This window comes from Gallus gallus, chromosome 2 (assembly GCF_016699485.2).
Source record: "Gallus gallus isolate bGalGal1 chromosome 2, bGalGal1.mat.broiler.GRCg7b, whole genome shotgun sequence".
NCBI lineage: Eukaryota > Metazoa > Chordata > Aves > Galliformes > Phasianidae > Gallus > Gallus gallus.
This window is the reverse complement of record NC_052533.1, coordinates 89,858,293-89,883,962: the sequence shown is the minus strand read 5'-3', so window position 1 is coordinate 89,883,962 and position 25,670 is coordinate 89,858,293. Positions and strand designations below refer to the sequence as shown.

Genomic DNA, 25,670 nt, shown 5'->3' with positions numbered 1-25,670 from the left:
CTGGGGTCAGTCTCTATCTCCTTCTCATGATGAAGAACTGAAAACTGCTTTAGGCAGCATGCATGTTCATTTTTGTTGGTTTTGTCACTTCATCCGCCAGCCCTAAATCAGTCAGTTAATTTTCTTGCCTTCTGCTTGTTGCTGCTTAGAAGAATCGCAAAGCACTTTTCCAAAACGTCAGGTCTGCTGTGTAATAGCTCTGAACAACTCACTTGCTGAAAATTGGCGGCTGAGTTACATATCACCAAAAAAAAAAAAAAATTGCTTATGTTGCTGTTTGATTTATTTCACTACTTTTTATCCTGTTGAGAAATGACAGTGTATTTATAAAGTCAAAGTATGTTCTCCGGGCAAGGAAATGGAGCAGTCTGACTGTGAAATCCTTTACATGAAACACCAGGGCAGGTTCAGGTTAGATATTAGGAAACATTTCTTCTCGGAAAGAGCTGTGAGGCAGTGGCACAGGTTGCCCAGGGAGGTGGTGGAGTCATAAGACTGGAGGTGTTCAGAACCCTGTGGATGTGGCACTGAGAGACGTGGTCAGTGGGCAGTATTGGTGGTAGGTGGATGGCTGGACTAGATGATCTTAGAGATCTTTTCCAACCTTACTGATTCTATGACGGCATCCAAAACAAAAGCAGCCATTTAACCACCACAGCAGGGATGGGCTGGTGGTTGGACTAGGTGATTTAATGGTCTTTTCCCACCTTAAAGGTTCTGTGATTCTAAATGGGAAAGTGGTCAGAAGAGCTGAAGTGAAGAGTGTGTGCTCTTTACCTCCCCAGGTAAATACTCTCATCTCAGATAAGCATGAGGGGATTTGTTTGTTTACAACTCCATTTCACAAGAATAATATCTGTTTTCAGGTTAAATTCACATGCAGAAACCATACAGCGAAACTCATTTAACAAATGGAAGATTCGTAAAATAGTGACTTGTAAGCTTAAGAGACAGTACATTGAAATTATATTGATGGAGTGGGGATCCAGAACGTATTTTACATTTCAGTATACATTCATACATGATGATCTTTGGGTGATTCTGGTGAGTAAATAAAACCTTTTCTTAATTAACTGCAAGCTTCTGATTTCTAGGTTTCACTTCAAAGTCAGTTTTTGCTTCCCTTAAGCCTCCAGGGCACTCATGCAACAGTACTGGAACAGCTGAGTGTACCAGCTCTTCTAGGGACATTCATATTTTATCATGCAAGTTTTCAGTGTACTGAAATAGCGATGACAGTCATTTGACTAAGTCCTAGGTTTGGAATCCTCTGTATGCTACCTATTTAGTGATGAGGATGTTTTGACTGGGGAACAATGAGCAGATCATAAATATCACTGTGGAAAGTGATGTTACTACATGCATGCACCAAAAGCTTACAAAAAGTACTCAACTGAACAAGCATATCAACAGTCAGTGCTCACCTGGACAAAATGGTCTCTTGTAGTAGAGCCTTATTTCCCTTTTTTTGCCTGGGAAATTATGCAAGAAATCATGCATTGTGAAGGCTATACTTTGACCATAACTGCCTATATACTTTGCTATCCACATTTGCTGGAAAAACAGCTGTTGTACGAACAGGCCAAAGTCTGCCCTTGATTTTTCCCTATGTGACTCTATGTACGTGAGTCCCATTTTAAATGAAGTGTTTTTTTAGTAAAATGATGTTGAGGAAAAGAAAAATATGAACTTAAGACTGATTTTTTTAGATAGAAAATATTCCATATTTTCACAGTTTAGATCTTAGTGGATGCTAGATCAGTGGGCAAAAATATTTAAGTATATTTTTGCTGTATTTTCACAAGGACGTATTTGCAGACTCAAAATACTGCAAGATCACAGACGCATCTAACGTAGATTTTTCTTATTATTTCAGGATTACATAAATGCAAAATCTCATTATTATTTTTTTCCAGCTGTATCTATTAGCATTCTGTTCTAATTTTTGGTTTGCTAGTGAGTAACACCCCATCTTGAAGCATCTGGGAAGAATTTGTTTTGTGATCATTGCTACCACACAACACATTATCATTAAATCACAGACTAATAGAATGGCTTGAGCTGAAGGAGAAGTTAAAGACCACCTAGTTCAATACACCTCTGCTGTGGGCAGGGCTGCCCCCCAGCAGCTCAGCTGCCCAGGGCCCCATCCAACCTGGCCTTGAGCGCTGCCAGGGATGAGGCACCACAGCTTCTCTGGGCAGCTGTGCCAGCGCCTCACTGCCTCCGAGGAAAGAATTTCCTCCTGACATCTAATCTAATTTTTTCCTCCTTTAGTGTAATGCCATTTCTCCTTGTTCTATCACTACATTCCTTAACATAGAGTCCCTCTCCAGGACCCCTTATAGATACTTTCTATTAGTGCTTAGTCATTGGTAAAATTGAAATCCTGTCTTCTTTCTGTTCACTGGAACCTGTCTTTCACAGAAGGAGCTTTTTGATTATATAGCACCTTTGGCACCTGAAATTGTGTGATCAGAAGGCATTTCACAAAGTATACTGCATGGAGTGTTTCATAAATGGCATGAACCCGGAGCATTTTTCACTTCAGAAGGCAATAATTCAGAATGTAATTGGTATGGTATTCACCTTTAAAGAAGGACCATTTCAGATAGTAGGACAGAGATGAATGAAAGAACTCAGTGACACCAAGTCCATGCATGCCTTGTTAGTGTACCTTTTCCAAGTATCAGTGTCCTGCAACTTAGACACTATTCACATTCTCCTTCCAAGGCAGCATTTTTCTATCCTTTTCCACTCTATTTTCTTACACTGTCATCTGAGCATATTGTAGTGATGTCTTAAGTAATGTGACTTCATCACATATTATGTTTGTGCAGTCAGAGGATGAGAAAGGATGAGAACAGGGCAATCGGTGAAACCTGTTTTTGATCCAAATTTCTATGACTTGAATGGTGCCAATATGTGCAGCACAAAGACATGGGTGACATGAAAGAAACAAAGACCATATTTTCAATTACATCTCCCCACTGAAAAGCGATTCTACAGAGCAATTCTTCATTGTACTCTGCCAAATTTTACCTGATGTACTTTAATTATAGTTTTATGTAATGAATATTGCAACCTAAAACTGTAAGGCCAACTGAAGTAGTATCTATAAAGGTTTTTTTTCCTGGATGGAGTTCATTTGTCTCATACAGATCAGAAGCTCACTTCTTCCCCATTTTTCAGCAGGTAGAAAAAGAAGTAATGATCACTGTTGAATTCTCTCTAAGCCTGTGAAAGCCAGAAGGTAGCTATGCTCAGAGTGCTGTGATAGCCATAAAGACCTTCCTTATGTTGGCCAATGAAGAGGACCAGAGCACTTGTTCACTGTGTACCTCTAATCAGTTTGAATCATAGAATCATAGAATCACTCAAGATCTGAAAAATAATTCTGTACATCTCCATGGTTTTGCTGTTCTGAATTCATCTCTGAACACTACAGGTGTTGCTCACCTTCTCACTTTCAGTGTGACTTGTCCTGGCCTTTGGAAACTGAGTATGTGAATATTGGCAAAACATCTGTCTGTCTGTCTATCTATCTATCTATCCATCTACCTACCTACCTACCTACCTACCTACCTACATACCTATCATCTCTCATTCTGAAGGACTTCAACAAGTCTTTGTTGCATACCACATTTTAAGCTCTATCTTTTAGCCTTCAAAATTATGCTGACTAATTAGATGTATGTGATCAGAGTAATTATTTCTCGGCAACACATTTCAATGCATATTCACAGTTACATGCATTTTATCTTACATGAAATCATTGCTATAAAAACAGTAATCATTGGCATGTCCTTAGAGCATGTCAGCAGTTAATCCACAAAATGATCAATAGAAAGAATGTCCTTTTTCCCTCTGGCCCTGGTTTATTGATGTGTTCCCATTAATTATGCTTAATTTTCTGCTGGCAGTGCTCTCCTTAATGTAATCCAGTGTTAGCATATCTTCACAGAGATTTATTAATGGGTAGGTTCATTTATATTGCGTAGCACAAATATTTTATAATGCTCTAATCTTGACAAAAAGGCAATGCCTTCTCAATTAAAAAATTATGAGGAGTAATTGTTCCCTATTAATAAGGCCAAGCCACAAAGTTGGAGGTGCCTTTTGTTCTTAAATTTTATCCAATCTCTTCCTTTGGAAGCTGCTCCTCTCTGTGTCTGTTTGCAGGCAACTTCCTGTGATGCAGCTCTGGCTGTACATGGCTTCATCTTGCTCCTGTCCCAGGGGCTGCTTTGCATAGAGCCTGACAGGCTCCCACCTCTTATATGGAAGTGTGGCTCCAGGGAGTCCTTCTGACAGTTTTAAGGCCACCTTCATTGAATGCTTCATTAAAAATAAATAAATAAATAAATAAATAAAATTGAGTTATATTTTAAACACTTCTGCACTAATATCTTTTCAAATTTTGCAGCTTCCTCGAGGAGTCAGATGCTCCTGTCGAGACCAACTGCATATTGGGCTGCTCTATTATAAGCATGGCTGGCAGACCAAGAAAAATGATTTTTTTTCCCATGAATTTAGCAGTTGTATAGAAGTGTTTGAAGTATAGGCAGTTCTGCACCCTTTCAGTGCAGGAGAGGTATCAACAATCTGAAGGAGGGGACCATCAAATGGTCTGAGGACTGGAGCATATAACTTGCAAAGAGAAGTTGGCAGAGCTGAATCTTTTCAGGATGGAGGAAAGAAGGCCAATGGGGGACATAAATGATGTCTACTCAGCCTCCTATGTGGTTGTAGAGATTTATCTCAGAGATGCATAGTGATGGGACTAGTGGACACCAACTGTTGGAAATCCACCCGGATTTAAGACAAAATTTCTTCTTGTTGAGAATGGTTACACACTGGAACAATTTGCCTGGGAAGACTGAGAGCTCAGTCCCACCCAAAAGAGGAGGAGAGAGCTCAGAGCAGCCTGATCCAGCTGTGAAAAGATCTTTGTGGATCATGATGACCTAAGTTTGCTTAGAAAAAGAGATTGGAGCAGGTATGAAGAGACAAGGCAATGGCCAGAATATGGAAGTATTTTAACCAAAAAGCTCTAGACCTGCCTTTAATGTTGATGTGATACCACTTCACTCTTCACTCCTTCATTCATAGGCCAATAGTTGGTTAAATCATTGATCTTAAGATAGTTTTGTGTCAATGATATAGTAAGAGGTAAATTGTTGATGTCTGGATAGTTCTCTGATAAAAAGTTAGTTTTCTCTTCATGATTGAAATAGTCCAGATGAAAAACAACATGGTGAGACATGCCTACCGCGCTGTAGGTAGAACAGAAGCTCTTTATTTGGTGTTCGGCACCAGCAGCTGCAAGCTGACTGTTTTCTTTTTCTGTTAAATGGCAGTTGTGGTGTAAAAATAGACACTGGTGTTTATTGGAAGCTTAAACCTGCTGATGTTTTATAGATTCGGAAAGTTTTCTAATCACTATCCATTAAAACAACTGTCACACTGTTGCATAAATTAATCAGGATGACGCACTCCGCCACAAGGCCTGCTTAAAATATTTACTTTGAAAAAGCATTACCAGGTTTAGTACTGGAGTAGTAACAGCCAAGGTTTTGAGCTGCTACAATTAAAAGCATTTTTCTTAGCATCCTCTAAGCTTGGCCAGACTATATTACCAGTGTCTTAGCAACCAGGAACCAACAGGTTCTGAAAGAACAGAAAATCAGTACTAAAAAATATCGGTGCATGCCAGGAAAACTAGAAGAATATGGCATTCCCATGAGACTTTTTTGCATTAAAGGTTGTGACCTAGAACAAAGTATTTGTTGTAGGTTACTGTGAGGGACTCTGCTCATTGCAGTAAGTGGCAATGTTGCACCAGACTTATCCACTCTTTTAGTGAAAGTCAGCACTGGTTGACTTGGTTGGAGATTTGTTTAAAGCAATGCTTTGAGGGTGGATGTCATGGCATACCAAAGTGGAAGTGGGGCTACCTTTGCTTACAGTACTGGGTTAAGTTGCAGAATTTGATCACTGCTGTTTCCTCTGCTTTCAACGGCAAGTACCTTTCCCCTCTGAAAGGGCTCTGTGAAGGAAAGTAGAAGTAGTACGTGCATTCAGCAAAGATAATTAAAGATTGATGAAGGCTTTCTGCTGGAAAATCTTCTACAATATATGCATAAAGATAGATGGCCATTATGAACCACGAAGTGCATTTACTTGATGGAAACATTTATTAAACACATACAGGAAAAAAAATCCCCACTTTACAATTTTTATTTAAACCTACAAACAAACAAACAACAACAACAAAAAAGGGTAACAAGCAGGATAAAGATGAGAATACACCTAAGAAAGCAGCGTTAGCTTTCGTATGCGAGCAGTGGTATCATGGGAGAGCAGCTTTGATAAAAATTGCATGAGCTGCAATACTTATAAACAAAAATAGGTAGTTAAAGTAATTTTGTAAATTATCATGAATCATTTATCTGTGTAATCTGCTTTCCAACATAACAACGATGGAAAACTAAAAATGTTTCTCATATCTTTTTTTTTTTTTTTCCCCAAAAACGACTGCATGCACAGAAGTACAATTTTCCACCAATCAGTCATGGGCATATAATACAAATAAATGTACTGCCACGCACAGGAAATGTACATAGCTCAAAATGTACTGAAATCACAGTGATTGTGAACAAAAATCTTGTGGATTACAATGTAATTAGAAGAGACATGGCTATCAGAAGCTGCCAACTGATACGAATGTTTCAAGAGAAGATGAGATTGAGGTGTGTGAGAGAGAGAGAAAAAGGATGGGAAGAATGAAATCCCCTACAGTTTGGGGGAGCAATTACAGGCTATGCTGTGTAGGGGAAATATAATAAAATGGATGTAGTATCTCTCCTTGCAGTAGAGATCAGAGCCTGGCCCCAGTACAAACACCTTAATGAATGATATGTACATTGTTTAGTCAGGCTACAAGAGCACCCAAAAAAGGTACATACATGTGTGTTCTTCTTAAGCAGAAAGAAAGTCTTGATACAGTACTTTCTTAACATTTCTGAATGAATTAAGAGTATTGAGAGAAGGTTCCCAGCTACCATAAGAAATATGAACGTTGAAGGTTTGTCATGGCTATAAACAAAAGCTTTATGAACATGCTGTGCTAAGACCACATACAGAATCAGGGATTAGAAGTGTCCCAAGCTGAGCAGGGTACTTGTACACTGTTGGTCTGGCATAACAAAGATTTCCTGATGAAGACTGGCTGAGAGGGCTGGGACTGTTCAGCCTGCAGACTGAGAGGAGATCTTACCAATGCTTATAAACACCAAAAGGGTGGTAGTCAAGTGGATGGGGCCAGGCTCTTTTCAGCAGTGCCCAGTGACAGAACAAGGGGGCAATGGGAATGAACAGGAACACAGGGAGTTCCATATGAACATGGGGAAAAACTTGTTTACTTTGGGGGTGGCAGAATATTGGCACGGGCTGCCCAGAGAGGCTGCGGAGTCTCCTTTTCTGGAAATACTCAAGACCCATCTGGACACTTTCCCATGCAACCTGATGTAAGGACCCTGCTGTAGCAGGGAGTTGGACTAGATGATCTCCAGGGGTCCTTTCCAATCTCTATGATTCTGTGATACTGTGAAGACCACCACATGGCAGTTTTCCTTTTGCATTGGCTGTTGAGAAGCCAGAAACTGTCTTCTGCAGCCAAACAGCTATCGATCCATCTCCCTCCCATCAGAGATGCACTTAATGGGAATTCCACAGGCAAATAAAAGCAACATTTCATCTTCATTTTCATCTGAAATATGAGCTGATCCCTTGTACTCTAGATAGCCTCTTGTTACTCTTTTTCCGTTGTTGATAGTTATGAGCTGAACATAAAATGATTTCCAACTGTTTTAGCTGAGGCAGCAGTTGTCACTGTGGCCGTAATTACTGCTGTACTAAGGCCATGAGTCAACAAAAAGTATCCTTAAAATGCAACTGTGCCACAGCTGGAGAAATACGTCCATTTGTGTTCATAGGGACATAGGGGGAAAAAGTGCCCCAGGTGCTCAGTGAACTGCAACAAAGCTGTAAAGTGTATTTTTCATTCCTTAACATGCAAAGGCTCTTCCCGCCTCTCCTCCCTTAGTATCCAAAAAGTATTTTTTACAATAATCTCTTCTGTGTTTTTTAATATTTTTTTTCACTGAATTATTAGCAGCAAAACACATAGAAGAAAGTGCTGTCATGCACAGCAAAGGAAGACAAGGCACTCCATTTATTTGTAATTGATTCTGTGGGGAAATATTATTGTATGTAGTTATTGACTCATAAACTACACTATATCTCATCTCTTCTCAACAATAGCTGACGTCTCTATTTTTCCTCTGTAGATCTTGTTATGAGAATCATAAATAACATGTGCTAATGAGATATGAATTGGTGATGCTGGAAAATCCATCATTCTGCATGATATTTAACAATGGATTACCAGCCAGTAATTCCTCTGAGATTAAATAAAATAGCAGGCTGTTTCAGCAGGCTAGCTCAAGGAGATGGCAATAAATCTACTCAATTACTGTACTACCAATCCGTTTTTCACTGCTAAAGATATTATTATTTCATTTAGACTTGTTCGTGCATCATAGACCATTTTATTTCAGTCAGTGAGGGAAACTGTGGTATTTTTCTCACTGAGCTGTAGAGACTTGGACTTTGATAAAGTACGGTATAAGCAACACAGCTGGACTCAAGGAGGTAGAAGAAAATCTACCAAGCTCCTATCAGAACAAAAATACATGGCAAAATACACATTTTAGAAAGTACAGTTTTGTTTTCAACCTAGTTGATCTGAAAAGCCTCAACTAAGTGCTGCCTAAGGTGGTCAATAGGGACAGAATTATCAGATCCTCAGTGATGCTTTGTATTTCACCTTGATCCTGTAGTATATTGAGAGTTAGATTGTTATTTGACCTGGTGATTTAGATTGCAAATAGCTGTAATTCAAATAATAAAATAGTATCATAGAATAGAATCATGGAATAGTTTGAATTGGAAGAGATCTTTAAAGATCATCTATTCCAACTCCCCTACAATGAACAGGGGCATCTACAGCTACATCAGGTTGTTCAGAGCCCCATCTTTTTTTTATCTCTTTCTTGCCTAGGGAAGAATACACAGAAACTTTATTAGTGAAAGTCTACCATAGAAAGTTGTTTTCCCTGCTAGGCTGACCTTACAGTCCTTATAAACCTCCCTTCCTTGCAACGGAGCCTGGAACTTTGCACTTTTATTCATTGTCCATGCTCATCCCAGAATGCTTAATGTCTTCAGACACATGAGGCTTTGTGTAATGTTTCTCAGACAACAAACTTAGAGTTCCCAGTAGGCTTCCAAGTGGCCATAAGGGAGGGATCCTACCTCCTCCGTGCCACCACACTGTGTGAAGTTCTCGAGGTACATATGAGCTGTGAGTGATCTGGGCCCAAGCTTAATGTTTTGGGGTCAGTGTTGCTTTTAGTGGGGAATTTCTATCCTAACCAGCTGCATAGGTACTGGAAAAGGAGCGTGCGGCCAACATCTGTCTTGCAGGAGGTGCTCCTGGGTGAGCACCTGGATCTACACTTTCTCTTTTCACTTTCCTATTGATTTCTACATGCCGACTTTCATACAAATATGGGGTTGGAGACCCCATGCTGTTTGGCTGAAAAAGTCCCCCATCCTCCATCTGAAGCCCCCAGTATCTCCATCTGAAGCCACCACAAAAGTACCCATAGCTTATTCAGCACAGCTATTCAGTAAAATCTTAGCCATTTCTGTCTGATTTTGTGCTGTCCTCGCTGCTCCAGTCACAACTTTCTGCTCAGTGTCCGTGGTGCATTTCCAGGTAGAACATGCTGAAATGGTTTGTGCATTTCTTTGATTTTTACAATTGCAGTACAAAATAATTGGAAATAAATACACCTTCCGCTACTCAACGCCAAAGTCCACGTTCCATAGAAAAGGAGTATCTTAAGTTTGTTCATCTTGGCAACTATTCAAGCACAAAGTTTCGTTTTCCAGTGAAATAAAACACAGAGAGCTATGAACTTCGAGCTTTAATTGTGAAGATTTCATGCTAATCTGCAACACCAGCTTGTCAAAGTCCCACATCTTCTCCTCCACTGCTCTGCTGCGTCGCTGGGGCCTGCCTCATCTCTAACAAATTGCCAGCACTTAACTCAGGAAAATGGTATTTTGCAAATGCTACAGAATTAGGGAGAAAAAAGTTCTTCTGAAGATGTAAAAATGTCATCTCTGTAGCACACAGCTGTTTTTTTTACTCATTTATTTTTACTTTCCTTCCGATTCCCACCTTTCCCATATTTTTTAACAGTAGGCTTCTTTTTATTTTAACAGTAGGAGGCGTGTCAACTCATTGCTGGACAGACAGAGGTGTTTTGGAGGCTGCTCCTGACCTGCGCCCCATCAGTGCCAAATGTTCCCACAGAGCAGCTGAGCGCTGGTGGTGGGGAAGCCCCGACTCACATCCTTTTTCTTAGTCAAAGCTGTAGTTTTGCTGTATCTCTTTATGTCAGTAGGTGGATTTATTGCCACAGGTGCACAGGATTTTACTGTGAGTTACTGCAGAAACTGTATGAATTTTTTGTAGTGTAGCAACCGTTGTACAGAGAACAGGGGAGCAGAGAAGAGATGCTATCCACGTGTGCTCTCACCATGATCTGACATTTCCTCAACTTGCATTATCACACACTGAGAGTCCCTATGATCTCCAGCATCCACTTAAGCCTCCTGTTTTCTTCCTTGTTACCAAAATGGCAGCATTAAACTGATGGCTTTGCAGTCTCTGGGATTCTTCTCTTTGAGCTGATGCTCCACGACATGCCTTCTCTCCAATAAATAAGTAGATGTTATTTACAAGTCTTCATTAATTAATCTTCCGTATACATTTAGTGAATGCAAAACATGGGAAATTTACCCAAATGAAGTTAAATGAACTCACTGTCACCTGGTGTATAGATGCCATAGTATTACATTGATGAAACAGGAGAAGAAATCAAGTTGTTAAGTTGTAGCCCCAGAAATTCTTTACTTGATTTTACTTTGCTGTTTCTACTCCTTTAAATTCAGTTATCTCACAGGTTTTAGTTGACATATTCAGCCGATATTTTACCATTTACATCACTGATTAAATTAAGAGGCAAATTAATGTTAGGACTCTTGCTGCTCTTGATTGTCAGTAATTTGGGTACTTACTAAGTGGTTCAAAGTATATTTAATTATTAAAGATGTAGTGCTTCACATTCAATAGTCAGTGAAACATGCAGCATTTACATCATCTTAATTTTTTAAGTATGATTGCTTTTAATGTAGTTCAAGGAGATTTTTAAAGGCTGTAAAGCATAATTTCCTCGTTCTGAGAGAATGATTAACAGCTAATTACACTAAATATGGGCTTCCTCTTGCCTACCTTTATAATTAGAAAAATGAAATGGCTCTTACAGTGTCATGTCTCTGCTTGTTTCTAATAAAAATGCCCTGTGCCCACTCACTACTTCAGAGGTTAAGAAGGACAGCTGATCAAAGCAGGGTACTCATAGTCAATACCAGGGATGAATCTGGAAGTGAAGCACTGAGTTAAGTCACACACTGCTCTGAACCATTTTTTCCTTCTTTCTTTCTCAAATTAAAAACCTAGAACATCTGCATCCGCAACAGTGCAGAGGATGCATCCACATAAGCAAAAAATAGCCATCATGCCATATAACCTTGTTTAGTAAGGTTGCCTCCTGTGAAAAACACATGTACCTCGGGCCTCTCTATCCTTGTGAGGAACTGGTTAAAGATCCTGACTATTTTAGGGTAAGGATCCACAAACTCACCTTCCACTGCCCTATATTGGGCCAAGTTCTCCTTTTCTGGGCTACAAGCAGCACTGCAAGATGGAGATGGAAAACGTAACATTCACACACCTTTCATCTTCCTTGACGCTTGGCTGATTGGAGCATCTTAGGCTAAGCCACATAATGCCACAAGGGCTAATTTTGGCTTTTCTCAGTGCTGGATAGCTCATTTCTGCTGGCCTAACATGGGTCTGATGGGGCCTTATGGTGACATTCTGTATCTATCCAGTCACGCTGTCCCCAGTACTTATTTACACTGGCTTTGCCCTTCAGCGTTGTTCACAGACTGTTACAGAAGGACAGAGAAAACTTCCTCCAACCATGTTAGTGATAGAGATAACCCATCTTGCAGTCTTAAGTCAATCAGTACACAAACAACTCCTCAAAAATGCCTGGAGTGATGTGGAGCCTGGGAAAGTGGGAGGAAAGGTGTTCGTTATCTTGCTTCCTGAATTAGTAATTAAGGACATATGTTAATTAGTAATGAATTTAAGTTAATTTCTGGAAATCGAGCCTGTTTTGCCCATGAGAGTAATTGACAAGTGATTTCCCTGCATATCTCCTTAAACCGTAAGCTTTATTTGTTTGCTATTTGGGCCAGCTGGGCCTGACCTGCCACAAATTCCCAGGAAAACACGAGTCATTTTAAAGCTTTTGGCTTAAGACCCAAGATAAAAAAAGCATTAGTTTGTCAGTGCCTGGAAGAAAGAACGCTGTGCATTAGTACAGACGTTTGGTGCACTTTGTACCACTGACACGGGTTGTCTGCGCTGCCTCTCCATGCCTGTGCACTGAACTTCATGCTTGAAATTCAGAAGCAAGAATTCCTTTTTAATGACACCACTTAGTACTTTGCACAGCTATAAAATGATAGCTTTCACAAGGCTGATTACACAGTTCTTGAGTAAGAACGCCTGTTTATCTTTTGCAAAGTCAGCTAAACCCTGAGCTGCTTTTGTAAGAGTATTCAGCTTCTATAAGCTCATCAGAATGATGAAATCTTAAGCCTGAAACTCCTATCCAGCTTTACATTAATATAAACATAAATAAAGCAGCTTTATATTAATAATATAAACCAGGGTATTTAACACCCCAAGCGTACAACTTCCATGTACTACATGTACTATAGCCTTTTCACATCACGTGAAAGGCACATCATTCTTAAATCTGTTCAATGTTGGCTTAATTCTTACATAGAAACTTTTAGTTTGTGAGAACCTAGCCATTTTTTCCACAGTTTATTGTCCTGACTGAGGAGGCCTGTATGTATTTACAATACGAGCTTCAGAAACTGACACAAAACACCTCACAAAAGACACTGCTGTAAAGGATGATGAAAACAGTTACAAAACAAAGCAGTCATCAGAAGAGCATTTTAAAAAAGAAGCAGCATTTATTATGAGCTTATAATACAGGACAAAATAAAAGCATCTTTAAAATCACCTAGTACATTTACGGATTCTATTTATTCCTCTCTCCTGTTTTAGAGCTGAACTTTGGTTTTGTTAAAAATATATATTTAAAGTCATGATTCAACAGCAGATGCACACAGTGAGGAACAAGGAGCCTTGGAATTAGAGAAGACATTTCAGCAGGAGTCAAAGTAGGGAATTTGCTATGGCTGAAACTGTCAACATGCCCTACTTAAACTGGGAGTGTAAACAAGAACAGAACCCTTAAGACCAAACAGCACAAGCCCTATTCGTTATAATATCACATCAAAGCGACACAGAAGACCCCAGTGATCACTTGGGAATCTGCCACAGTCCAGCTTTTCTAATCCGATCAAGTCCATATTGCGTGGAATGATATGTCCCCCTTCTGCTGCAGGCCGAAAGTAAAGGCGATCAAACCTCAACTTGCATTTACTCTCTATGCGCAGGTTGGTGTTGGAGCTTGTGTCCCACGTATAGCGGCAGTGCTGGGGTTTGCCCAGAAACTCCCAGATATCCGTGATGTTTTTAGGTAAGCCACCTAGCTTAGCCACCTGAAGGGAGAAAACAGAACTGAGCTGTCAAAATATTGCTTTTTTTCCCCTGTAAAACATGAGTTGTGAAGAACAAAGCTACTAGAGGAATTTCTAAATTGTGTTACTTCTCAGTAGACTCTACAGTGTGACCAATTCTTGTCATACTTCCTAAATCCAAAGCATAGAATCATAGAATTGCTCAGGTTGGAAAAGACCTTAAAGATCATCAAGTCCAACCATGACACAACCATACTACCCTAACTCTAACAGCCCTCTACTAAATCATGGCCCTGAGCACCACATCCAAACAGTTTTTAATCACATCCAGGGATGGTGACTCAGCCACCTCCCTGGGGAGCCTATTCCAGTGCTTAACAACCCTTTCTGTAATGAAGTTCTTCCTGATATCCAACCTAAACCTCCCCTGGTGCAACTTGAAGCCATTTCCCCTCGTCCTGTCACCTGTCACCAATGAGAAGAAACCATCTTTGCTCTCACTGCAATCACATTTCAAGTATTTGAAGAGAGCAATAGGGTCTCCCCTCAGCCTCCTCTTCCCCAGACCGAACAGCCCCAGTTCCTTTAGTTGCTCCTCATAGGGCATATTCTCCAAGCCCTTCACAAGCCTTGTTGCCCTTCTTTGGACCTGCTCCAGCACCTCCATGTCCTTTCTGTACTGAGGTGCCCAAAACTGTACACAGTACTTGAGGTGGTGCCTCACCAGTGCTGAGTACAGTGGCAGGATTACTTCCCTAGTCCTGCTCACCACACCATTCCTGATACAAGCCAGGATGCCATTGGCCTTCAAGGCTACAAAACACAGAGTTCAGCTCTGAAATCTTCAGGCACAGGGGTCAAGGCCATGTTTTCTGAAATAAAGTCATTCCTGCTCATAGCAGTGGAATTTCACTATTAGGGAAAAACAAATTTTTACTAATAATGCAGAAATTTCACTTTTAACACGAGCAGCGAAAAACGGTTTCTAATCTTGAATGTCTCCATGATGGGGGACAGATTTTAAACTGTATTTCTCCAGAGCACCTTCTTCTTTCGTTCATTTTTTTTTAGCATTAAGTCCCTAGAATCAGAGAGCTGAATGAATAAAAGATCAAGTTCTCAAAATCAGAAGATGCTCTGAAAGCCTATTTTTTGTTATGGGGAAAAAAACATACCTTTTACGTCTCATAACATATAGCAGCATCTCAGCTGTAACAAAGCCTCAACGTAGCAATACCACAGCTTCTAACTCTTAAAAAGGGGATATATGATTAAGAAGAAATTGCAGATTTCTGCTGTGCAGTTTGTTTCTCGTGAAGACAACAGAAAAGTCTGACAAGATTTTACCAGAATACCTTCCCCAAATAATCAGGTTGCTTATTTCTATTTACCTCGCTGTCTCTGAGGTTTGTATCCCCCCCAAATATAACAGTGGTGGACTGAGACTCCTCCTGCATTTTGTTTAACACTATTTGCAGTTGCTTCATACGCTCCTTTGAGTGATCTCTAGTGCTCTCCAGATGAGAAGTCATAAGGCAAAGTTCATTACCAGATATGTTCACCTGCACGTGAAACAAAACAGGTATGCTATTTTTCACACTGTGATATGAAGATCATAGACAAAAACTAATCAGAAAATCAATTAATGAATGACAGAGCTCTGGTTAATATGTCTTTTAAATTGGAGAAGTGCTTTATGGGAGGATAGCGGGTTTCTAATTTGTTTCCAGAGGTTATCAGATATGAAAACAAAGTACAGCCAGTAACATAAGAGACTTAATTGTATTAGTACCAAATGCAACTCGATTCATATGTCTGAAGAAATGTTTATGCTCTGTTTATGACTGCCACTGAGTAAGGCCAACCTGTACTCTATTGTTCTGAAGACAGACACACAGCTGTAGTACTGACAGACTGACTCACATGCACAACCAAAAGGTTCCTCATCATGGAAGTTGTTGGAAAACGTATTATCTCCTGTTTTAGTACTTTCACTCTCGGTTTCTTCAACAGCATGGCAGTGAAATAGCCATCTACGTTACCTGGAGAGGAATAGGCACATAAAAGGTCAAGGACATCTTCTGCTACAGGATAAAGTTAAAGCTCTTCCACAGATCTCCTTATTATAATCTGGGAGAAAACTTTTAATTTGCAAAATGTACAAAATGATTATTCAGAAGTTCCCTAGCAGTGGTGCGAATATGTTTTTAATACAAATGTTTAAGCAACTACTCATCTACGGTGCTTTCTGGGATAATTTTGCTATCAGTTTTTCAAAACGTGGGGAAAAAAAACAAAACAAAGGCCATCAGTCAAGAAACCTTTCACGGGAGTAATTTGCATCCAACTATATGCTGGTAGTAAAATAGAGGAAGTAATTTGAGCGTTTCCTTCTTCATCTTACTCTTTTCAGTTGCTACAGGAGGTTGGAGCTTTTGGCAAGGAAAACAGAACAAAACTGTACTTAGTTTTTCCAGTTTCTGTCTTAAGAAATCAAGGCTTACTTCGTACCTGGAATAATGGTGTAACCGCCTGCTCTCCTCTGTAGAATACAGAGATACGGTGGGATAACCTCCTGTAAAAACACCACATCTGGGCTGTATCTGAAAGCAAAACAAGTTTAGAAGTTATCTACTGAAATGTAACATTATTACACTCTGATGTCAAACAGAACAGGGTCGGAGATTTCAGGTGCATTTTTTTTCCTTATCTTCCTAGATATTTTAAGATCCTCTCTAATGATATTAAGTAGCACGTAGACATACCACTGATGCTGAAGGCAGAAAACAATGACTATTATGGGCACAGTACCAACATGGCAATAAAACGCACGACTTCCTTTTGTCTTGAAAACATTTGCACAGTTCTCAATTATTACACATGCAAGGAATTTGGAAAGCAGCTTCGGATCATATTATGCAATAGATAAGATTTCTAGGAAATTCTACCCTCCATCTCATTCCCCTACAATAGATCCTTCTCAGCTAATCTGCCATTCATCAATACCAAGCTCCTTAAAGCTATGCCACAAGTAATGGCACGTGTGGGGTAGGAGTCCTGAAAGTGCTCTTCTAGGCACAACTTTATAGCTGTCCTTTTTTGTTACACTGTTGAGTAGACCTTCTCTAAGCAGTCAAAGGACAAACTTCATAGAATCACACAATGATTTGGGTAGGAAGGGACCTCAGAACCCACCCAGCCCCACCCCGTGCCATGGGCAGGGCTTCCCCCCACCAGCTCAGCTGCCCAGGGCTCCATCCAACCTGGCCTTGAGCACCTCCAGGGATGGGGCACCACAGCTTCTCTGGGCAGCTGTGCCAGCGCCTCACTGCACTCTGAGAATTTCTTCCTGACATCTGACCTAAATCTCATTCTCTTTCAGTTTAAAGCCATTCCCCCTTGCCCTATCACTATTAGACTGTGTAAAAAGTTGTCCTCTTGCTTATAAGTTCACTTTTACAGAAAAAAAACCCCACAAAATCAACGCATATTATTACAAATCAAGAGAAAAATCAATTTAGCTAAGGGTTTCTGTTGGATTCAGAAGAACCAATTAACATTTGTTTAAACCAGTTTAATTTACATTGATAAATTACCGTATTCAGACGCACCAATTTATGTAATTATTAAATTAATCATTAAGTGTATTAACAGGAAGCTTCAAATGGTACAAGTATAAAAGGCAATCACAGATACTAATGCTTTCATATTAGCTTGCACATTATCATCCTTTATAGACAAATAACTGTAATGGCAAGGGATCCATTTTTCAAATAACAAACAAACAAAGAATGCTGGTGGCCCTCCAAACAGTTTGCTCCAGAATGAAGTTACTCATACCACCAGAATGAAGCAAACAAGCTTCTTGCATTTTCACCCTCTTTTCCTGTACAGGATGGAAGTGTGAAGCATGCTCCTGACATAGGCATAAAACCTGATGTAAGCAATACTGTTCATTACCAAAAGATTTTTAGTCACTGCAAAGTCTTTAACCCCTGAAATGCTGCACAGGCTCACACCTCCTTTAATCAGTATTAGGATTTGTACGACAACTGCATTATTACGTCTAATTTGAGGATAATTTGGACATGAAGATCTTTTCATCATCTAAAATGAGAAGCTCACTTTAAGTTGGATACACAACAATGCAAAGACAAAGCCGTGCTTACAATGCCAGGTAAGAACAGACACCTCTAGCTCGCTCCTGCAGATTCCCCAGGTCCAGCCCATCAATGTTCCAAGTTATCAGCGAGAAGCTGCTGTCATCATCTTGTTGCTTGGAGTCTGCACCACTGCTGCTGGTATTACTTGCAGTATCATCTGCTGTGAGGTCAATACTAAAGAGATAATTTGTTTGTCAACATGCATAATATTATTCTTACTGCATTTGCCTCTCTTATCTTCTAAAGTACAATGTTTTACACCCATCGCAACTTACAGACAACCATCTAAAACTTTCCCAACAAATAAGTTAACGTGAATTGATCTCTCATTGTAATTCAGAAGAAGCACAGTAACTAAAACATACAGACTTCAATCACATGGAGTCTTAGTATACAGGAGAAGTAAGAGTTTCTTCCTCCTCTTTATAGATATAAAATGACATCTACCATTGCAAATGAAATGAATTGGATGGCAACCAACTTTATCCAATGTACCTGAGGAATTCATTCCTTTCCCCATGTCAGGGGCAGGTTGTGCATGTAAGTTCTGCAAACATTCTCCATCATACTGGAAACAAAGAATGGCAGCCAAGCCTTTGTTTTTATGAACCCATCTTCATAAGGCAGCTGAGGCTTCTGAGGTCACCTTGGGCATGTGCAAACTCAACAAAAACATGTGACAAACAGATAGCCATTTTCTTGGGGAACATTCACCCCAAACTGCACCTCAGAAACACATGCCTTATCTACCCTCTTGTCTCGATAAAGACAGAAAAGCACTGTCAAAGTACGAGTGCCCAATCCAGTCATTGCCTGGGGAACTAAGTCTCTAAAGAGAACTCTACCAATGAAGCATGGCTCAAAGCAAATTCCTTTAGTAAAGTGAGAATGGAAAACAGTGTTCAATAGTATACCTAAGTCTGTTTCAGCTGTTGGGATACTGGAGTTTGATAATATCTGTTCTGGAATTTGAATGTATCTATTCCCTAGTATTGTGCAGTCTAGAGAAGAAAAGGCTCAGGGCAGACCTTATCGCTCTCTACCACGGCCTGGAAGGAGGATGTGGCAAGGTGGGAGTCAGCCTCTTCTCCCAGGTAACAGTCATAGGATGAGAGGTGATGGTCTCAAGTTGTGCCAGGGGAGGTTCAGGTGGGATATTAGAAAAATTTTCTTCTCAGAAACAGTGGTGAGGCAGTGATGCAGGCTGCCCAGGGAGGCAATGGGGTCACCGACTCTTGAGGTGTTCAAGAACTGTGTGGATGTAGCACTGAGAGACATGGTTAGTGGGCATGGTGGGGGTGGGCTGACAGTTGGACTTGATGATGATCTTAGAGGTCTTTTCCAACCCTAAAGGTTCTACAATTCCTAGAACACAGTACTGTTTTCTTATATCGTGCTGAATTAACAGTGCAAGATTCCACTGCCACACAAGTCCCAGTCAAAGGCAAGATGTGCTACCACAGGGCTGAGCAGCAGCTTGCTAAAAGCATGCTGGGAAGCCAAGCACTGTGCAGCAAAACATTAGCAAGTCTGCTGTGCTCTTCCCTCACCAGGAAGCCCACAGAGCCCTACCTGTACACCCTGCTCAAGGCAGAAGCCACAGCACAAAGGCAACAGGGAGAAAAGGAAAAGGTGCCTCCAGTTTGACACAGTCATCTTCTGACTTGCTGTGGAGCAGCTGGGTAGCAGCAATGATGCTTGGTAAAACTTCCTTTTTTCACACAGTTACATGAAAAAAACATGTATGTTCTTTAGAGTCATAGAATCACACGCTCACCGTCCCTCAGTGTCACATCCACATGGCACTTGAACACCTCCATGCACGGTGACCCCACCGCCTCCCTGGGCAGCCTGTGCCACTGCCTCACCACTGTTTCATAGAAAAAATGGTTCCTAACATGCAACTTGAACCTCCCCCGGCACAACTTGAGGCCATTCCCTCTCATCCTATCACTGTCACCTGTGAGAAGAGGCCGACCTCACCTCGCTACCACCTACTTTCAGGTCAAGCTGTTACCAAACACAGCTTGTTCTCAGCTATAAAGACCAGAGGGGCTCTTCCCTCTGCCCCCCTCCCGGGCCACTCACCAGCTTCCAGGCCCCGCCGAGCCCCCTCCTGCCGCCGCCGCCGCCTGCTCGTTCATCGGCGCCTCAAAGTAGGCGTCCAGCGCCCTCTGAAACACAGAGGCAGAGTGCAGGGGAATGGCGGCCGCTCCCCTCGCCCCCCGCCGCCCGCCGCGGGCCCTACCTCCAGGTGCCAGCCGCTGCCCGCCAGGAAGCCGCTCGCCACCGCCTCGTCGCTGCTGGTGACGGCGGCGAACTCGGAACACAGTACTTTCCTCCGCTTGGCGAGCCGCAGTTCCTCATCCTCATCCTCCTCCTCCTCCCCACGCCCCGCCCGCGGGGAGCGTGGCTCGGCCCGCGCCTCCAGCTCCATGGCTCTGCGGGCGGGGCGGAAGCGAAGCCGAGCCGTTCCGGGCCGCGCAGCCGTCATAGGGCGCAGAGTCCGGGCAGCGTGACCGGGATGGGCAGCATGCGCTTCACGTTGGAGGGTCTGCGGGATGCCATGAAGTACATGGTGCAGTCGGAGGGCTTCGACAGGGTGCTCAGCAAGGTAGGGCGGGCTGCCGGGTCCCTGCTCCCTGAGGGGGGTGGGAAATAGGAGTAGCGTGCCAAACGCTTCGTTCCTAATGCCAGTGGCCAAGGTCACTTTTAGGGCTACAAAGTGTGGAAATGTTATTACCGCTCTCTGCTTAAAAATAAGAAACAAGTAGCCGTCATAAGGGATACCTTGAGTTTACACTAAAAAAGCAAACGTGTCAGGGGTCTGTGAGGTACTGGCAAGGTCCAGTGTTAAGAAATGCGGTGGTCTGGTGCTGTTCTGCAGTCACAGAATTATAGAAGGGTTATTACAGTAACATAATGCTGCAGTACAATTAAAACATGGTTAAAATGATGTCACTATCTCTATTACATTGACGTGCGGAATCAAACTCTATAACCCGGTTAGGTTATAAAGCAGGTATGTTTATTCAGCCAGCCGGGTGCAAAGGGGATCACTCCACCAAACCTGCACACCAGCAAGCAAAAACACTACAGATTTGTAAGCCAAGTCCATATGTATTCAGCAGAATTCTTGGAACCTATCTACGTATTCGTTATCCTTCCGGCAATTCGTTTACATACTGCCCTATGAACGAGAGGGCCTTTAACAGTCCCTTCCAACCAGCATAATTCTGCTCTTCTTGTACCTTAAAATTCCATTAATTGGATAATGGGTGCAGCATTCAGCTCAAAAAGGTAACTTGCTGGAATTCAGCCTAAGGAGGCAGGCTTCTTACCTCTCTTTGGTTAATGCTGTGACTTGTTCTGAAACCCACTTTTAGAAGCAGAATGCTATAAAATCATAGTTTTGTTTGAATTTCAAGCATCTGCTGTTGTCATAACCAGCTGAGTAGATGTGGGGAGAGCAACGGGTGTTGTGCACCTTGGCTTCAGCAATGCGAATTGTCTGAAACAGTGTATTGCAGCATGGCTGTTCCCCATAGGCTTTGGGATCTTCATTGGTCAAGGTGCTATTTTTACACTAGGACATTGCCTCAGTGCTTTCCCTTTTGCTTAATTCCATATTTTTTTTTTCCATTTGAAGTTGGACTGAATCTTTGTCCTATCAGAAGGGGACTTTAGCTGGAATTGAGCTCTTATAGCACATAACTAAGCAGTAGTGAAACTGGAGACATTTCAGTCTTAAGGGAATAAGTCAATCCAGTTGAAAAGGTACAGAAACATTGAAATTAAAAAAAAAAACAAAAACAAAACAATACAACTCTTCCATGTAACAAATCAGAAAAACAATAGTAGGAATTACAGTAAATATTATGCCCACATGTCACTTGTGGCAGTCTAAAGGTACTTCAGAATACTTGCTACAAGCATAAATATATATACAATACTTATCTCAGGTCTGCATCTGTCTTCAGAATTTGAATGTAGTACTACTAACTGCAGAGACTTGAGTAAAATAATTTAAACAATTGAAATGCAGTAACGTGTTGGTCTCAAAAATCCAGCTTCTTTTGTTGGTTGTGTGGGGAAGTGTAGTACCACCAATGCACTGTAATTTTGTGTAACACCTTTCTATATAGCGCCTATAGAAGTGTGTGTGCAAATTATGGTGCTGTAGTACATTAGGATTGAGTGTTGGATAACTGTGCCCAGGAATGCAAATTTTAGTTCAAGGAGGCCAATGGGATTAGCTCAAAGTTTATGGAAACATCTAATGTGACAGTTAAACTACTATACTTTGTCTTTCCATCTCTTGAATCCAAAATAATCCTTCCAGCTTGATTCAGGGCAGCACCTGGAGTTGGTACTCTGTCAGTAAGCTCTTTATTCCATTTTTGGTTATACAGATGAAACTTCTTTCTGCAAATCCAGGAAAAGTTGTGTGCGAATTGAAAGTGGAGGAGGAACATACCAACAGAGGTGGCACGTTACACGGAGGTTTGACAGCCACGCTTGTGGATGTGGTATCAACAGTCGCATTGCTGTACACAGAAAGAGCATTGCCTGGGGTCAGTGTGGACATGAACATCACGTAGGTATCTTCCACCATGCCTAGCAGAACTTACTAACTTCTCTTCCCTGACAAGGTATTGACTCCATTACACTTCCCTTATGGGTGGTACCACCTGCTTTAAAAAGGTGTCAGAAGTCTTGTTTTTAATCAACTAAGTTGTGGGTGGAGGGAAGCACAGCTGAGGATATTGCCAGTTAGCGGCAACATTTGAGTCAGAGATTTGTATTTATTACGTGCATTGTTACCCGTTCATTCGTAGAACATTAAAGGGATGGCATGTGGTAAATTTTAGTCTTATGCAATTGGCTGATTTCTTTGCTTGGGCAGATTTGTTAGTGTCCTCAAACAGCAAAATCTAGGCCAAACAGCTTTCAATAAACCCTTTTTCAGCATTAGTCCAAGATTAAAAAAGGAAACATTTTAGCTCTGTTTTACACTCAGAGGCTAAATTACAAATTGAGCCAGAATTTTTCACTGACAGAAGATTCCTTTACTCTAGGCTGTTTCAAGGCTGAGAATAGTTCTTCCTGTAATGCAATTTTTAAATAGTACCTTTAAAAAAAAAAAAAAGCCTGAAACATCCTTTGATTGTGCTATTGCAGCTTGTCAGCTTTGCTTCATTACTTCCACTGAAGAGATGATGACTACTAAAGTAGTCCTACTTGAAATAACTAGTACTGAGCACTAAATATCTGGGAGAAAAAACTCCTCATTAAAACTGCCTAAAAGAACGTAGGGAAGTATATGGGGAATGATCTGTATCTTTACCAGATGCCTTCCTTTCCCCCAGTGCCTTCTGATTTCCCACTGGTAATGTGGGACTGGAGCTTTCTACTGACACTGTGATGACCAGGAAATTTCTGGAAATGAAAACTTGAAATGCACATATGATTAGTTTTGCCTTGCAGCAGTGTAATGAGAGACAAACATTTTAATTATTTACACTATCAAAAATGCCTGCTTAATTATAAGGAGCTAAAATCTCAAGCAAATGCTCTCTGGAGGTAATCCAAAATAATCAAGTAGCATAAAGTTTAGGAAATATGTGGGTCAAGCAAAACTTGAAGTATTGCAGTGGAGCACTGCTTTCAATGAACAATTGACATTGGATATCAAATACAGCTGTACTAAACTCTGTTTTCCTTTAGAGGAAGGTTCTTTTTTTAAAAGCTATGATGAAAAGGCTATTTCAGTAATGGAACAAGCTGGGAGAAACAGGATGCTTATTTATTTATTTAAATCACAAGAGGATCAGCAGCCTCTGGGAGGCTGAGACCCTGCCCTACTTGGAAACTAATGGGGCTTGTGCAACATCAGCATGAGACATGATGATTCTTAATTCCTGGACAATGTGTTTTCAGAGCACGCCCACACACTTATGTAAATAAAACAAAAAGTCATGTAATGAGTGGAAACTGAGTTAAACCAGGAAACTTTTGAAAGCCTCCCAAATTTCTGTGGCTTTTCTCTGACCAGGCTGTGAGAAGCAGTTAACCTGTGATTCGGTTCTATACAGAAATGACCTTCTGAATATGTTACTTGTAGAGACATTCTGCAGAAATCAGCCAGACTGGTTTAGAAAGGCCACGAGGAGCCTGCAGTGGCTGGAATAGGGCTTGGAGTTGAGTTTGTAACTGAGATTTTTGGTACCTAATTCTTCCTGGTCCAGAAAGGACTTTTCATGAGAACCAAGCAATGGGTTTCTTTCTATCCTCTGTTTCTTCAGAGAATTGTTATACCAAACTACTACTGCAGTACTCTGGAGGAGTTCAAGCACTTTAAGCAGCAGGATTTTCAAGCAGACGGTTATGAGGAGATATGACTATTACTTGGTTTTGCTTAATTCCATTTATGATAGTCTAAAATGAAGCACTAGGCTTGGATTTGTGCTCTGTACAGACCCTTACTTGTTCGTTTTGTTCTTCATTTAAGATATACCTCAGCTGCTAAAATTGGAGAAGAAGTACTGATTACAGCTCAGATTTTGAAGCAAGGAAGAAATATTGCATTTGCCAGCGTGGATCTAACAAATAAGGCAACAGGAAAGTTAATTGCCCAAGGCAGACATACAAAGTACATAGGACAGTAATGCAAGGAATTTCAAAAATAACAACATTGGGTTAAGAATCCAATCTAGAACAATTTTCTCACTTATGTAATGACAATCTCCACACTTTTTGATTGTATAACATAAATTGGTCTCAGTTCCATGATAAATGGATAAATTTATTACCCTCAAAATGGCTAAAAGCCTAAAATTAATGCCTCTTTGGGGATGAAAAACAGCACAATAGCATGAGAATGCATCTGTTTGGACTTTGAGGGTCAAGGTAGCAAAGTAAAAGCCTTTGGAACAGCAGCACAGTTTACTAGCATGACAGTATTAAAGGATCAGTTTTGTTTTGGCTGTGATATAGTCATGTGAGTAAGCAACTCACCCTTCAGGCTTATGACTATTGCATTCACACACTACAGTGTATGCTTACTAATTGTTCCGTAGGAGGGCAGTGAAGGGTTCCTGTAAGCAACTAGTTTCACATTATGGGAAGTGTGAAGCAAGCTAATACAGAGTGTAATTCACTGATGCTGTAACTCGTTCTAATCTTCTTAATAAAGCTTTCTGAAACTACTGTTTTTAAAGGTTTTTCCACACCTCTTTGTATCAAATAAAAGAGTGGCTGAGAGTGAGTGGGTGTAGTGGAACAAGCATACACCAATTCACCCAGGAACTTCATTTTCTCACTGATTCTCTTTGTGAAAGTACAGCTACAGGATGAGAGCTTTCCAACTCTTAACTAAAATTCTGTCTATATTTATTTAAAAAAAATAATCAACAGATGAGTCTCAGAAGTGTGTGAAAGGGATTCCTAAAAGCCTTGTGTCAGGCTCAAAGTTGAAGACTGCTTGACATGTTGAACATGGTAGAGTTCAGCTGCTGTTTCATCAGCTAAGACTTATCTCCTCTTGCACTGCTGTTGACAGGTTTAACTGTTTCCCTTGAACAGATGACAGGTAATCCTCTCACAGGCTATCACACTGTAAGAAAAAAAGCAATGCTACATGCACAGTGCAAGTTTATATAAACCATGCCCTTACTTTTG

General features: G+C 40.9%; 1 protein-coding gene across 1 annotated transcript; it reads right to left on the bottom strand.

Annotated features, from left to right (window-relative positions):
* Nucleotides 1-13,230: 13,230 nt before the first annotated feature.
* On the bottom strand, nt 13,231-20,434 carry TDP2 (tyrosyl-DNA phosphodiesterase 2). Its single transcript, NM_001396909.1, has 7 exons — nt 20,239-20,434; nt 20,079-20,164; nt 17,997-18,164; nt 16,339-16,430; nt 15,751-15,869; nt 15,219-15,389; nt 13,231-13,848 (listed from the first exon to the last, which is right to left on the bottom strand). Exons 1-7 carry the CDS (start codon nt 20,425-20,427, stop codon nt 13,567-13,569), a joined length of 1,107 nt encoding a protein of 368 aa, NP_001383838.1. The 5' UTR covers nt 20,428-20,434; the 3' UTR covers nt 13,231-13,566.
* Between the last annotated feature and the right edge of the window lie 5,236 nt (nt 20,435-25,670).